This window comes from Pelobates fuscus, chromosome 9, assembly GCF_036172605.1.
Source record: "Pelobates fuscus isolate aPelFus1 chromosome 9, aPelFus1.pri, whole genome shotgun sequence".
Taxonomy (NCBI): Eukaryota; Metazoa; Chordata; class Amphibia; order Anura; family Pelobatidae; genus Pelobates; species Pelobates fuscus.
In genome coordinates this window covers 11,949,014-11,965,315 of record NC_086325.1, presented here as the reverse complement: position 1 = coordinate 11,965,315, position 16,302 = coordinate 11,949,014, and the positions used below count along the sequence as shown (strand labels likewise).

The window sequence follows — 16,302 nt, the reverse complement described above, 5'->3', positions numbered from 1 at the left end:
AAAGCAAGCGACATCTACAATAATCAATACCATTCTTAAAAAAACAATGGACCTTTCTCCACAATTATTCTTGCTACATATGAATATCCCTACTAAAACTAAAAATACAAAATATTTAATAATTCATATTCTAATGGCGGTTAAAATCTGTATTGCCAGATACTGGAAAACTGTAAATATTCCCTCATGGAGAGAGGTGGAATATCAAATAGGATATCAACGTTTAATGGAGAAACAGATATATAGAAATCTTAATATGACAAACAAACACATCAAGATATGGGAACCCTGGGCAACTGAGATATCCATTAACCAATAACTTAAAGTATACGAAAAGAAAACTGGCCTTTAAAGTTATAAGTTTCCGTTTTTTTTTTCCTAATGCCCCTGATGCACTGTGTGAATGAGTACTTTTTTTTTATGTATGTTTTTCTTGTTTAGTCTGATAAGATACGGCTAGGGGAGCTAGGTATCAATTTATTGGCTAATATAGATTATGATAATTACCAGATATTGATCCTTCATGGCCGGTCTTACGTAAAAAAACCACAAATAAAATGAATATCAATGAATCTTTATATAAAACCTTTTTGCATATAACAACATATGATGAATTGGCATCGATCCTATTAAGCGGTAGAAACTCATGGGACAGAAGCCTTTCTGCTGTCTTGTAAAAGAGAAAAAAAAAGTGAAATAATGACATGTTTAAACGCTTGCTACTTTACGATTAGTTAATGTGCAGAGAGCAGTTCATGTGATCAAAGGCATGGTGTGGAGGATCGGCTATAGTGGGACATGCTTGGCAGGCTGCTGTTTACTGCTTGTGCTCATCCGATCCCTTCTGGGCACCAGGTGCAGACCCTGGGAGTCCCTGATACCTGGAACAACAAAGGCAAGTCTCTGGCTGAGTGCCGGGCTCGCGGCTTGAGGTGGTGGAAGCTTGTTTTGTCAGGTGGTTGGATCTGTCCCGGTCGTGCTTCACGTCCGGTGCGGGATTGTGGTGGCTTAAGGTGGAGGTGAGTGCTTGATGTGGGGCAGGCTCTGCATTTCTGTTTGTGCCTCCGGTCTCGTCTTCGACGCCTTCTGGGGTGAAATTAGCTTGTTGATAGCTGCTTAAAGTGAGATATTGAGGGAGCTCACACGAAGTGCGTCTTTCCTCCATGACAGCTAGGCCCCGCCCCCTGAAGCTGCATTCTTAGTGAGAGGAGGGACAGTGTAGCTGCTGCTGATTTAATAGGGAAATCGATAGCTAGGCTAGTGTATTCAGTGTCCACTACAGTCCTGAAGGACTCATCTGATCTCTGCTGTAAGGACAGCACCCCAAAAAGCCCTTTTTAGGGCTAGAACATCAGTCTGCTTTTTTTGTGTGTAATCTAATTGCAGTTGCCCGCCTGCCAGTGTGTGTTTCAGGCTCACAGCGTATACTGTGCCCACTTGCCCAGTGCCACCACTCATATCTGGTGTCACAATAGCTTGCATTTAAAAAAAAAATAAAACGTTTTTGACTGTAATATAATAGCAGTCAGTTTCCTTCACACGTGTGCGTTTCAGGGCCTGCCAGGGCACAGTGTCACACCAGTGCAACTCATATCTGGTGTAACAGTAGTGTACATTAAAAAAAAAAAAAGAAGAAATTTGACTGTGAAATAATAGCAGTCAGTTTCCTTCACACGTGTGCGTTTCAGGGCCTGCCAGGGCACAGTGTCACACCAGTGCAACTCTTATCTGGTGTAACAGTAGTGTACATTTAAAAAAAAAATACAGGGGCTTGTTGTCACCTTTCGGGGACTCTTGGTGTTGTACGTGGCTGGGTGGAGGAAGAGACCTTCAATGACATCAGTGAGGACAAGGAACGGGACATGGCTAGCTTGGTATCCAACCTTGTGCAAATGGGGAGTTTGCGGTTGTGCAAATGGACTGTTTGCGGTTGTTTGCGATGCGTTAAATGGGGAGTTTGGTCTGTCACTGTGAAGCGGGCGTAACCCTTACACTACCTGATCGATACAACATCATACCTGATGTTTTAAAGTACGTTATTCCAAACAATTTAGCAATGTTAGGTGATTTATACCCTTTATGGATTAAAACCAGACTCTGCATCAACTATGTAATTTTCCATGGGAGTTTTGCCATGGATCCCCCTCTGGCATGCCACAGTCCAGGTGTTAGTCCCCTTGAAACAACTTTTCCATCACTATTGTGGCCAGAAAGAGTCCCTGTGGGTTTTAAAATTTGCCTGCCTATTGAAGTCTATGGCGGTTCGCCCGGTTCGCCCGTTCGCGAACATTTGCGGAAGTTTGCGTTCGCCGTTCGCGAACTGAAAATTTTATGTTCGCGACATCACTATTGAACAATATTGATCTCCTTTCCTTTCAAATCAAATAACCAAATGGACATCACAATCATTACTGTATATCATAGAAAACTGTGCAAGGGGGGTAAAATGACTATAAACTCATCATTTAGTTTAATTGTAGAATTTTGCTCAAAGAGCCAATCAAAGTATTTACACTGCCTATGGCCCAGAATGGTCTCCCTACAATCTATCAAGTTTTCCAAAGAGTCAGTTAATGTATTGAACTAAATTGCACAGAAAATGAGACATATACTGAACAACCCATTGTGATAAAAAAAAATAATATTTTTAATAAGTCCCACACTGGTATTTAACTTCATTGTAGTTCATGCTACTGTGTGTTGCCTTGGTGACTTGGTTATACATGTTAAAAGAAAAAAATGTTCCCCTCATGCAGTTTTCTGTAGTATAGATATGATTGGAATGTCCATTTGGTTATTTGATGCAAACGTAATGGAGATCAATATTGTTCAAATACACAGGATGCACACCAGTCTGTTTATGTAAAACCGAGTTACCAAGTATATACACTTATATCCATATGTTTAAAGGATCACTTAAAGCACCCAGACTACTTCATCTTAATGAAGTGATCTAAATTCAGTGCCACTGTCATTTTGTCCATGCAATTCAAAACATTACAGTTTGTAGAAAATGCAACATTCCTAGCAAAATAATATAGGTAAAGTTGTCCTAATCCATGATGTGATAGACCAGAGTATAATGCAGTTTTTGTTTTGCTACAGGGAAGCGAATGTGCCTTGGGGCAGCTCTGGTTCGGATGGAACTTTACCTCTTCTTCGTTACCATCCTACAAAACTTCACTTTTAAATCCCCTCTACCTATTGAGGAGTTGGACATCACACCAGCTGTGTCTGGACTTGGAAACTTTCCAAAGCCTTACAAAGTTTCTTTCATTCTCCGTTAATGTTCTAACAATGGTTATATGGACCTTTATATCACGTACATTCTGTGTAATCAATATCAAGGATTTACTTCCAAACGTTACATGCCAGGCTTTCAACTAGTATCACATGTAGAAAAGAACATATTTCATATTTATTTTTAATTTAGGTTATACGTATATTTTATTTTTATGTACTATTTTTTTCACTTTTATTACTTTTCTCTGAGGTGTACCTTTTGATAAAATAGAATTATTATTTATCCATAACTAATTACTATCGCATGCAATATCTCTATATACCTCTAGAGTGTTTCGTTAGTATCTTGTAAATTTGGATAGACTTCATATTTGGAGTAATTTGTAACACCAGGGATAGCAATTAAGAGTATCTTGTTTTTTGCTATTATAATAGATACAAATAACGTTGTGGATATCCACTGAGCCAGACACAATAAAGCTCAGAGTGGATATCTGATACTATTAATATACTCACAATATCTATATACTATCTATGTACCTTGGAGCAATTTGGTATTCACTTTACCCTCACCCTATAGGGATATCTTAAACTTCAGAATTTATGTATATATAGTTATTATAGATTTTCATTAGACTACTTCTATTTCCAGGCAACACAGTGAGTCACAACTGTCTTTGACACTGTCATAACCATATTGTGTTTTTCTCTGTTTTCTTCATATATAATCCCAGAGATCCCTGGAGCCTCCTTTTGGTACCTTGGATGGTTGGTCACAACAGGAGCACCTACACATGTGGTTGGTGTTCAGTGGTGATTAATTATCATACATACACATTTTTTCTCATTCTAAACATTAAAGTAAAGAGATAGAACCGTGAGGTCAAAACAGAAGAGTAATAAATGGGAAGGAGTCCCTACCTTTAATAGTCCTAAGGATGAAAACAGTATAAAATAAACAGGAAAAAATGGGGAGACCAGGGTAAAGGACAAGATGTGTCAGAGCACATCCAGACCCAGACTACTATCCAGCTAAAAAAATGCCCAGGCTATTCCAAAAATACTATGCAAGCCTAGGTGGCATTAAATCAAAGCTATAGAGTAGAAAAAACAGGTAAGTAGAGGAAGGACATGCGTGACTGGGCTAATTGAGGGATATATGAATACCTCCTAAAAAGGGGAATAACCTCCCCAAGTCCCAAGCCCAAGCAAAGACCACTAATAAAAGTGTCCTATTCCTGTATACTCGGCACTGTGATAAATTGCAAGTGCCTACCTGTAACCCTCTCCCTTCCTGTTCAGATAGCTAAAAATGAATTAACTTAAATTAAATAATCCATAACTAAGGGCTACCAAAGTGAACAAAGTAAAAGAAAAAAGAAAAGAAATGTAAGCTCGACGCGCGTTTCGGCGTTATAACACGCCATCGTCAGGAGCAAGGTTATACCATTCCTACAACCATTTTACATTTAGCATTACATTAACCTTCACAGATTGATATGTATTGCTCTAGCTGCACTTTTTATATAGCTTTTTATATTAGAAATATAAGATTTAACTGTATTTACTGTACTGTGTGCTCAATTGCAGACATTCATTTTTAATTTCCAGTAAACTATACCTATAAGCAGGCTGTTTTACAATTTTTACTTATCTCTGCTTGTCACAGCTACTGTATGTGAGAAATAATTGAATGTTTGCATTTATATTAGTATTTCACACCCTTGCAGTATTGCAAGATAGAGGACACTGTATAGTGGCATTTCCATTTATTCTTATAAAGGATAAATAAAAATAAAAATATTGTAAATTAATGTAATTTCTAATTTTCTTTGAAAAACAATCTAAATACAAAGTTGCTGTTTTATTTACACATTTATATGTTAGCTATACATTCCTTATTTCAAATTAATGCTATGCTATTGTTTTTTCTGAAATAAAGACGTGTTTGGCAGTGAATGGGTTAACTGCTTATCTCCTGCCTGACTTTGCTTGTTATATTTTCTGGTTTATTTAATTGAATGGAAGTTTGGATGATTTTAATCAGGGAGCGGCTTCTCAGACTTTACTGTGTTCCATCCATCCTGTCTGTGTCTCATTATTATATGATTTATCATTTATTAAATCAGTGCAGACATTCACATTTAATTACAATAAGCTGTTTCTTATATATTGACAAATACAGAATAAGCTATTTGTTTATAACTCTTTAAGCGTCCTTGGTGGCCCCACTCCTCCTGCTTTGTAATTTGTTGGCCACAGTTTTGGTACTCAAGGGGTTATAGAAATGGAAGAAAAAGTTATTTTATTTTTTTAACAGATGTTTTGCTTGAGTCTAATCGGTGCGGGATTTACAAAGTGAGAGCGAGAGTTTGTGTGGGAAAGTGTGTGTGTCAGTATAAGTTGTCAATGCAAATCAAAGCCAGCGCTACCATTAGGAATTTGCCTGGGGAATCTACCTTTTGGGGGCACCTACCGAGGGGTTTCCTGGTGGGCTGTCCTGCTGCTCTCTGGGGCTGTTGGGCTGGGCAAGTGGCTCCTTAACTATCACTCAGCGCACCCATTCATCTGCTGAGCTCCTCTCATCACCACCAATACTACAACCCCAGCACCCAAGCAGAACACACTGCTTCCTGTGGCAGGGGTAGTCGGGATGTGACCTGGCATCCCAGCCACCCCTGTCTGTGAGCAACTCTCTGAAGGGAGCAAGAGGCAGCCTGTGCTCATAGTGCGTGGCTCTCCTGCTCCCTTAGCAGAAACAAAGGCAACTACCTGCAGGATGGAGGCCGGTTCCCTTCTCCTCCAGTCACAGCACTTGGGTATGGAATGTCTGGAGGATAAGGGGGACTGGATATTTTGTGCTTGGTTATAAAGTGGTTTGTGTGTGTGTGTGTGTTAATTTGCTGTGTTTGTGTGTGTAAATTTCTCACTGGTCTGCTTTCACATAATTGTCTCCTTCCCTAAATGTCTCTCATCACTGCAATTTAGAGTTTAGTGAATAAACCTCTGATAGAATGTAATTGCTTTCATGAGGTGGCAGCAAAATAGTTTGTTGCATTGGGCGGCAAGAATCCTCGCACCAGCCCCAATGCAGATCCAGGCAATGTTTGTATGGGCAGCATAGGACTTGTTGTGAAATACATTAAACTGTGCCTGAGGGGTAAATAATGTAATCCCAGAGTTCTGGTGATATCGTAAACTGCACGAGGATTCACCTTACCAGAAACCTCTTTTGCCATGAAACAAGATATCCATTATATCTCTGTTTCTGTCTCTTAAGAAGTTACACTTATTCTATCAATACATGTTCTCTCGAGTCAACTACCCGGAGCAGTCAGGATGAATACATTATGTATTAGCATTGTTTTATGTATTATTTGGCAGTTATCACTGTAGGTGTTGTTATGGCTTCAGGGGCTAAAACACAAGTTATGGGATTCTTCAGCCCCAGATCTCTTCAGATGGTGAGATAACAGAGTCTTCATAATTTTATACTAGGCAGTAGATAATCAAAGCAGCACAACAAAAATAGGGAGACAGACAAAGTAGTTTTGGGGTGATGGGGGTAGAAACTCAAGGTGTTGAAGGGAGATAGGTAAATAAAATGGCAGGGTCGAGGGTTATTGATATAGGACTGCACAAATTAAATGATAGAACATGGATGTAGCCTAGAAGAAGGGGTTATTGCATTTTAATATGGGCGTCAGCCACAGGATGGTTTAGCACTAGCAATACCCCTGTGTATCTGTATCTGTGTGAGTATGTGTAAATGTGTGTGTTTGAATGTGTTTATGTATCTGTATGTGTGTGGGTAACTGTGTGTGGGTAACTGTGTGTATGTGTCTGTAAGTGTGTGTAAATGTGTGAGTATATGTAACTGTGTGTGTGTAACTGTGTGTATGTATCTGTGTAAGTACGTGTAAATGTGTGTATGTATCTGTGAGTGTGTGTAACTGTGTGTGTAAATGTGTGTATGTATCTGTGTGAGTATGTGTAAATGTGTGTGTTTGAATGTGTGTATGTATCTGTATATGTGTGGGTAACTGTGTGTATGTATCTGTGAGTGCGTGTAAATGTGTGTGGGTAATATGCAAAAGTGACACATTTTCTACTGCCTCCTACTGGTTAGATTTACAAATTGAACGTACTTAAAGGGACACTCCACTGCCCAAATACAATATAAATAATAATCACTGTTTAGTAGATATTCCAATTGAAAACTTGCATGCATTTAAGTATGTATTTTTTTATTGTGCGTATATCTAAAATCAGCTTGCAAAACCTGCAGTTCTCTTGTCTGCTGCTTTTGCAAGCTCTCCCCTTCTAACTCCACCCAGACTGACTGTCCAATCACAGACTTCCCAACACAGCTCAACGAGAAGTCTTTGTAAGTCAGGTGTTCTGGGCAATTGCTGCTTCTCGAAGTCAGCTGTATTTAGCTCAGTGGTTCTCAACCCAGTCCTCAAGGACCCCCTACAAGTCCAGGATTTAGTGATTACCTGGATGTGTCTAAGGTGTTTTTTTTTTTCTTCTAAGCACCTTATACACACCCAGTTAATTCCTAACTCCTGGACTGGTAGAGGGTCCTTGAGTACTGGGGTTAGAACCCCTAATTTAGCTAATAAAACCAGTAAGTCACATTACCTGTTGTCTGCTTGTAAGCCAAGGGGGTTTAACACAGTTAATTTATAAAAGTGTACATTTCTACTGAAATCTGCACTTTTTGCAAAAAAAACACACTCTTCACACACAAAGCTTATCAGCAAGCTAAAGTAGTTTAGGGGTCTAGGGTTCTTTAAGTGTCCCTGGTTCTGAGGATGCAGTCTACACCCTCAGCAGGACTTTATACAATGTTTATACAATGTATTTTATTAAAGGGACACTATAGTCACTGCCAGGTCCCTCAGGTTTTAACCTTTCAGATGCAAACATAGCAGTTTCTGAGAAACTGCTATGTTTACATTTGGGGTTAAGTCAGCCTCTAGTGGCTGTCTTCCGGACAGCCGCTAGAGATGCATCTGCGACGCTGGAGGCATATTATGCCTCCATCGCGATGAGCATCCATAGGAAAGCATTGAGAAATGCTTTCCTATAGACACTTTGAATGCGCATTCGGCTCTGCTGACGTAAGCAGAGGGAGCTGACGTCGGTGGGGGAGGAGAGGTAACCAGCGCCGAGGAAATAAGGTAAGCTGCTGAAGGGGTTTTAACCGGCTGTTCTCGGCCAGTCTGCACATATAGTCACCAGAACAACTACAGCTTATTAACCCCTTAGTGTCCAGACCGTTTTTCATTTTTCTTACCGTTAAGACCAGGGTTCTTTTTACATTTCTGCTGTGTTTTATGTTTAGCTGTAATTTTTCTCTTACTCTTTTACTGTACCCACACATTTACATACCGTTTTCTCGCCATTAAATGGCCTTTCTAAAGATACCATTACTTTCATCATATCATATAATTCACTATAAAAAATGATAAAATATGCTGAAAAATTTAAAAAAAAACACACTTTTTTGAACTTTGACACCCAAAATCTGTTACGCATCTACAACCACCAAAAAACACCTGTGCTAAATAGTTTTACAATTTTGTCCTAAGTTTAGAAATATCCAATGTTAACATGTTCTTAGCTTTTTTTGGAAAGTTATAGGGCTATAAGTACAGGTGGCACTTTGCTATTTCCAAACCATTTTTTTTTATCAAAATTAGCGAAAGTTACATTGTAACACTGATATCTGTCAGGGATCCCTGAATAACCCTTTATATGTATATATTTTTTACAAGAGGACAACCTAAGGTATTAAACTTGGGGTATTTTGACTCTTTTCATGCAACCATTTTACCACCAATCTATGCCAAATTAAAAAAATAATAATAAGAAATGGTGATTTTTTTGACACACATAGCAATTTAAGAATACATGTACTGAGAACTTTAAGGGTTACTGCCAAAGAAAATAGTAGAGAACCAAAGGTGTCACTTGAATAGAAAGTGACCACAAGGTTAAATTTCCAATCTACTCCAATAAGATCTTAAAGGAGAAAATAATAAATAACAAATAACTTTATTAGTAACTCTAAAAAGTACTAGGACAAATTAAACAGTGTAGCCTGATATGAGGGGGAACAGCCCTGAGTGAGATGCTCAATAATAGCTAATAATAATAAAGCATACCACACTAGTTCCAAACAGGTATGGATTGGCAGTACGAGAACTAACTGAAGAGATAGCAATCTCCCCCTTTATGTGTTTAAGCCCTCATGGAAGAATATACAGCATTGGTTACGAAAGAGCCTAGTGTGATCTTCCAGAAGCAAAAACTAAAACATAAAAGGAATAGTGAGAGATATGCTAAATGGTGAGAACAAAGCACACAGGAAAAAAATATATAAAAAGAAGGGAGATAAGTAATAGGGATATAACCAATTAAATCCACCTCTCTAGGGTTACCAGAGGTCTGTGGTAAGGGTATCCCTAGTCTCTAGACCTTCAGTCTCATGTAAACACCTTCATGGATATTCTGTGCTTTAATTTGTGCCTTAAGTACTCAAATAGCTGTCTAAATGCCAAGTTATATGCTCAATAGCTAATGATTAGTGATGTACCGAACTGTTCGCTGGCGAATAGTTCCCGGCGAATATAGCGTGTTCGCGTTCGCCGCCGCGGGCGAACACATGGGCGGTTCGATCCGCCCCCTATTCGTCATCATTGAGCAAACTTTGACCCTGTGCCTCTCGGTCAGCAGACACATTCCAGCCAATCAGCAGCACACCCTCCCTAGCAGACCCTCCCACCTCCCTCCCAGCATCCATATTAGGTTCATTCTGAAGCTGCATGCTTAGTGAGAGGAGGGAAAGGGTAGCTGCTGCTGATTAGATAGGGAAATTGATATTATAATTTTGTCTACAATCTTGAGTCTCTTTTTCCAGTTTTTCCAATGTGACATTAGATTATTAGTGATTAAACCCGTGTAGAGATTATCCTTATTGTTAATTTTCCAAAATATGGATGACAAATCTGGGACATTCATTCTTATCGCTTCTATTTTGGTGCAAGCTTCCTCCATAGAACTCTCTTTCAAAGTTGTAACTATATGAGCCAATGCGCATGTCTCATACAGTTCTAGCATGTTAGGCAAACCCTTTCCTCCATTTTTAGAATTTAAATTTAATATCTTTCTATTGACTCTAGGTTTTTTTTCAACCAGATATATTTATCTAAAGCAGACTGGATCATTGTAAGCCATGGTTATGGGACCTTTAGAGGAAGCATACGGAATATGTAGCTCCATTTCGGGATTATGTAGGATTTTATTAGATTTATCCTGCCTGTCCATGAAATCTCTGCGTTTCTCAAATCTTTTAGTTGTTTATTTATTTGTTTCATTAAGGGCAAGATATTATTCTCTAGAATTTTATTTGGATCCCTAGAGATTTTTATTCCCAAATATTGGATAACTTTTACCCATTCAAAGTCCTATTTTGCTTTAATCATTGCTTGCACATCTTTAGATAGCTTTTTTGCCAAAAGCATGGTTTTATCTGTGTTTAGATTAAAGTTTGAATATTGGCCAAATATTTATATAACTTTTAATAGTTCCTCAATTGATGTTTCTGAGTCTGAAAAGTAACCAAGATGTCATCCGAGTATAATAATGTTTTGTATTCTTCTTGGCTTATTCTGACTCCTTTAATCTTTGAAATATCTCTAATTTCACAAACTAAAGGTTCAATATATATCAAATACAACAGAAGGGAGAGGGGAGAGCCTTGTCTTGTTCCATTACCGATTTTAAACCAGTCAGATATAACTCCCCTCCCTATGGTTCTAGCCATTGGGGCAACATACAAAGCCAAAATGGCATCTAAAATCCAGCCCTCAAATCCAAAGGCTTTCAGAGCCGCCCTCAGGAAGTCCCACCTGACCCTGTCAAAGGCCTTCTCCGTGTTCAATGACAGGGTCAGAAGTGGGACACCCGACTCATGAACAGCATCCATAATATCCACTATTGTCCTTACACTATTAGTGGAATACCTGTCTCTAAGAAAACCGACCTGATCTTTATGGATTAAGTTTGGTAAAATGGTTTGCAACCTGTTTGCTAAGATACTTGAGTATATTTTTTGATATCTGTATTTAACAACGAAATAGGACGATAGTTCTTTATATATTCTGTTGTTTTTTCTGGTTTATGTATTGGAATGATGTTTGCATATAGCATTTATTTTGGAATGTCTATTTCCATTACTATGTTATTAAACAAATCTTTCAGATGGACTAGCAGAATATCCTTAAATTGTTGGAAAAATATATTTGAGTAACCATCTGGACCAGGGGTTTTATTTTTTTTTTTTAGAGTATCTATTGCCTTCATGATCTCGATTTCTTAAAAGTTTTCACTAATGGATTTTAATTGTTCAATAGATAGTTTTTTCATAGATTTATTATTCTTAAAATATGAATCTGGGTCATTTTGTTGGTTAGGTTGGTTGTACAGATTCTGATAAAAACTATTAAATGCTTTACCTATTTTTTCTGGAGAAAGTTGGAGCCCTTCCTGCGTAATGATTTGCTGTATAGTCCTATTCATTTTTTTCCCCTTGATTTTATTTGTAAGAATCTTATTTGCACGGTTACCTGTATAATACCATTTTGTTTTTAAATATTCTAATTTTCTAACAGTATGCTGTAATAGTATTTTATTTATTCTGTCCTTTATATTTGTAATTTTATCACTTGTTTGTCTGGATGGGCTATCCTTATTTATTTTTAATAGCTCATAGAGAGAAGTATATAGTTTATTCAGGGGGATTGCCCTATTCTTGTTTCTAATGGAGCCCATTTTAATAAAGCACCCCCTCAATACTGCTTTGTAAGTGCACCAAACTAATGAGTCAGATGTGCCTTTGTTTTTGTTCTCCTCAAAAAAATGGCTTTGTTATTTCTTTTATATTTTCAATGTCCTGAGGTTTACTGAAGAGGAGATCATTTCATCTCCAACTATTCCTTATTTTATTCTCTGGACTTAATATACGATCTAAAATAACTGGATTATGATCTGACCAAGTGACTTCTTGAATAAAAACCTTCTTTATTTTATATGTTACTAATGTTGAACCTAAGAATAGGTCTAATCTGGAATATGTACAATGGGCCTTCGAAAAGCAGGTAAAATCTATTTTCTTGAGAATGATGACTCCTCCATAGATCAATCAATTCATATTTATTTACTAAGTTTGAAAGCTGTTTAGACATTTTCTTTCCTCGTTCATCCTGGGGCACACCTGCCATGTAGTTTCTATCTAACCTTCCGTCCATAATACAGTTAAAGTCTCCTGCTACGAGGACCTTCCCTTTCTTGATTGTTATCTAATTTAATCAAGACTTTTTGTATGAAAGAAATGGGGTTAACAATAGGTGCATAAATGTTAGCAATGGTAAAATCTTCGTTCTGTATTTTACATAACACTATGATGTACCTTTCATTTTTATCCGTAACCTGGTAATTAATTTGACAATCTAAATAATTTGTTACTAGAAGAGCAACTCCACATTTCTTTTTGTAACCCTATTATTTTACTGTTTAATTTATACCTTGTGGAACATACTGCACCATTATTGTTTCCATCTCTAATCGCCCCCTCCGCTGGGTCCCTGATACTTCCATCTACAAGAACACTTACCATATATCCCATAAGCGGGGATTATACCATTGTACATTGTACACACCATAGCTGGCTTAAGCTCTATCCAATGTGAGTATAACTTTATTATCTTACTATCATATCCACACCTTGGGGAACATACTGCACCATTATCTTTCCCATCTTTTATCACGCCTTTCTATATATAAGGATACCTGAAAAGTCACTGTAACGGATCGCCTGGCACCCCGACTGGGTACCTCCGTTAAAGGATGCTCCTAGCGCTTCCTGAGGACTCCAAGCACTCTGGCAGACACCACAATCACCGAATCAGAGAAGCATATGAATCCTCTCAAGCCTCTGAATGCTGTAGACAGTTGAATAGGAACCATACGAATAGGTTTGCACTCCTAGCAGTCAAACTGGAACAGCATGCAATAAATCCTCCCCCAATAATGAGACGACACTTCACTTTGAGGGTTAAACAGGAACTCTCGACTGGCTCATCCAGCCTGGCTTTTATTTCCATCTCACACATACAGGCCACACCCAGGGGGAGGCATAAAATGACCAATAGTATCACGGGTGCAACCCACACATCCCCTCCCCTTAGTGTGACACATAATCCCATTATGCATACAGTTTAAAATATACTTTTTACACAACTTTCATAACTCTAAAACCATACATCACATTCACATAAAAATACATATCCACAATCAATCCATTCAGGGGAACAACATATTAAAAAATGGCATGAATCCGACCAGGGGTTCAAAAGTTACTAAAAGTATATTTTGTCCCTTACTAGCCGCATGGCAAACCGGTTTAGACAGGTTTTACATAGGCCTCTATCCTGGAGACAAAGAGGAAAGTAATCAAATTATCCAGGGCTAGAAGCAGACTCCATTAACCACATGGTTACAGAAAGACATAAAACACTTTAAAATACAGAAAGTTACTTTTTATCCTTAACACACAGACATTTCACATATCCCCAGATAGCTGGGATCTGAGCGCACAAAACTACCGAATAGCGCGCAGATCCTATTCACACAGTACAATTGCCATGGAGCTAAAGTCTTTCCCATAGTCTTTCATTATATGAATAGGCTCCATGGTATAGCTATCTGGGGTATCACCGCTCACACAGGGCCATAATCACTGGGCAGGAGGCTAGCAACCAGGCTTCTCCAGTTCACAGTGGCGAGGTTGCTTTCGCCACAGTCACTATCCCCTGGCTTCAGAGATTTACACTGGACTCCAGTTCTATATATATAGACTTTGTTCTAACTGGGACTATACTGAGATAAGACTATTCTTAATCCTTATATTGTGGCACAGTCCAACTCTGTTTTTTGCATTTCTCTGATTACCTCCAAGGGCTTTGAGGGCTTTGAATTATTATTGACCATTATTATTATGTAAACGGTGGTGAGATCAATGCATAGCTACTAACTTACCTTTATTGAGTCTACTCATGAATAATTTTCATTCTTATGAAATGTTTATATATATAACTTTGCATCCAAATTGTTTTTATTCAAACAATAAATCCACTTTATATTGTATGTTCTAACACAATTTCGATTGCATCGTTTGTATGTATGGTCACATGTAAACACAATATAAATATTTTGTTTAATAAAAGTGCTGATTACTATGTTTAGCATGTATTTAATATTTCTCCAATATTGTGGTGTACCTCTTTATCTTTTCAGCTGCTGATAAATTTTTACTTTGAAGAAGCGACAGAATATCTACCACCAGGCATTCTGTCACATTCTCAACAGACTCAGATTATTGAGTATATTTCTGTATTAGAATTACCTCTTTTTAAAGCAACAAAATACATGTTTTCTGCATATTCGTCTTTTGGTTGTATAGCAGAATGGATGCCCTAACTACACTTTTATTCCCTTTTGTTCGGCTGTCCGTATACCCCCCTGTTCAGTTACCAAAACAACTTTGTGTGGTCCCCTGTTAACACCTCACGATCACCGACCTCCCCTGGCTGTTAACCACAAATTGCTCATTAGTACAAGTGTTTCCCCTATGTGGCCACCGTTCTTAAACACATGCTCCAATAATAGTCAGCCATTTTGTCTCCCGAACACAGGCAGTGGTACATGGTCGTCAATAACCTGTAACTATTCTCGGATACGCGACCCCGCAAACACCCGGTAAACTAGCACCGGTGCCCATACAACTTCCCGAACAGTTATGAGAACAGCGTTCAGGAGGCATGAACTACCGAACAGGGGGAGCTTTTGTCAATGTTCATGTGAGAACCCCAAAAGATGACCAGTCATTGCCTTGTTTTCCATGGAACTGGTTTGGGGGATCACCTCCTGGCCGACCGGTCAAAATTTACTTTGATTGGCATTCCCTAACCACCGAAGGGATCTGATCGCTATTTCGACAAAGTGGGCGCTCAGACCCAAGCTATTAGATTATATGACTTTAGTGGGTACCTTTATTGTTAAAATGTATTTTTATGAAAATTTTAAAATTGTATATGTTTTCCTTTATTTAAGGGATAATTGAATTCACTCAATTATTTCTTAGAAACAGAGGATCCTTGGAGATCTCAGATCCCAGACTGCGCGGTCGGCTCAGCCACCCACTTTCCCTATTTAAGTCGCACACACCCTTTACTCTTTTCTCAGTTGTACTGTGCTCCTGATCGTATAAAGACTTTCAATGACGGTCCTGCTGTATTCTGATCTTTGACCTTTGTCTGAACCATCGCCATTGAACCTGTGCCGCCTGTCCTGACCTCTGGCTTCCCCGACTACTCTGTTCATCTGATACCCTTTATACTGTGAACCTAGTCCATTGCTTCAAGCACTACTCTGCATCTTGGGCTCCGTCTACTATACAATGAACCCGACATATGGAGACCCCATGCTAGAGGTCAGTGCATAAAAGCCATGTGTGGCCAAAATAAACTCAGGAGATTCCCAGAACTTTGTGTCATCTAGTTGCTGGGGGAAAAGTGTCTTAGGTTATTGCAGTGCTTCTTTCAGCTACTAGGAAAGGACTAGTGAAGATACCTATGCTTGATATTGGGACTCTGCTACAGTAGGGTTAGGGTGAGTGTATGAATAGGGAAAGGTAAGGGTTAATGCTGGGTATGGGTTAATGCTCTTTTAGGGTTAGAGATAGTGTAGGGTTAAGGTTAAGGGTAAGATTAGGGTAAGTATATGGTTAGTGTACGCATTTGGTACAGCGTTAATGTGGAGGTTTGTATAGGGTTAGCAACAGGACTGATATATGAATCTATTTATTATAAGCAAAAATGTGAACACAATTTGTTGTGTTAGGTATACATACAGGATATTAAATGAAAGCAATTTCTGTCATTTCAATATTTCTATGATATTTATGGGGCACTTAAAGAGAAACCCTTAAAA

At 38.5% G+C, this 16,302-nt stretch overlaps 1 protein-coding gene across 1 annotated transcript in view; it reads left to right on the top strand.

The window, feature by feature from the left end:
• Positions 1–3,289, top strand: part of LOC134573597 (cytochrome P450 2G1-like) — a 52,732-nt gene extending 49,443 nt beyond the window's left edge. The window contains exon 9 of the mRNA XM_063433382.1: positions 3,106–3,289. Within this exon, the coding sequence (XP_063289452.1) occupies positions 3,106–3,287 (182 nt within the window). The 3' untranslated portion in view covers positions 3,288–3,289. The remainder of the gene's footprint in view (positions 1–3,105) is intronic.
• Positions 3,290–16,302: the final 13,013 nt, after the last annotated feature.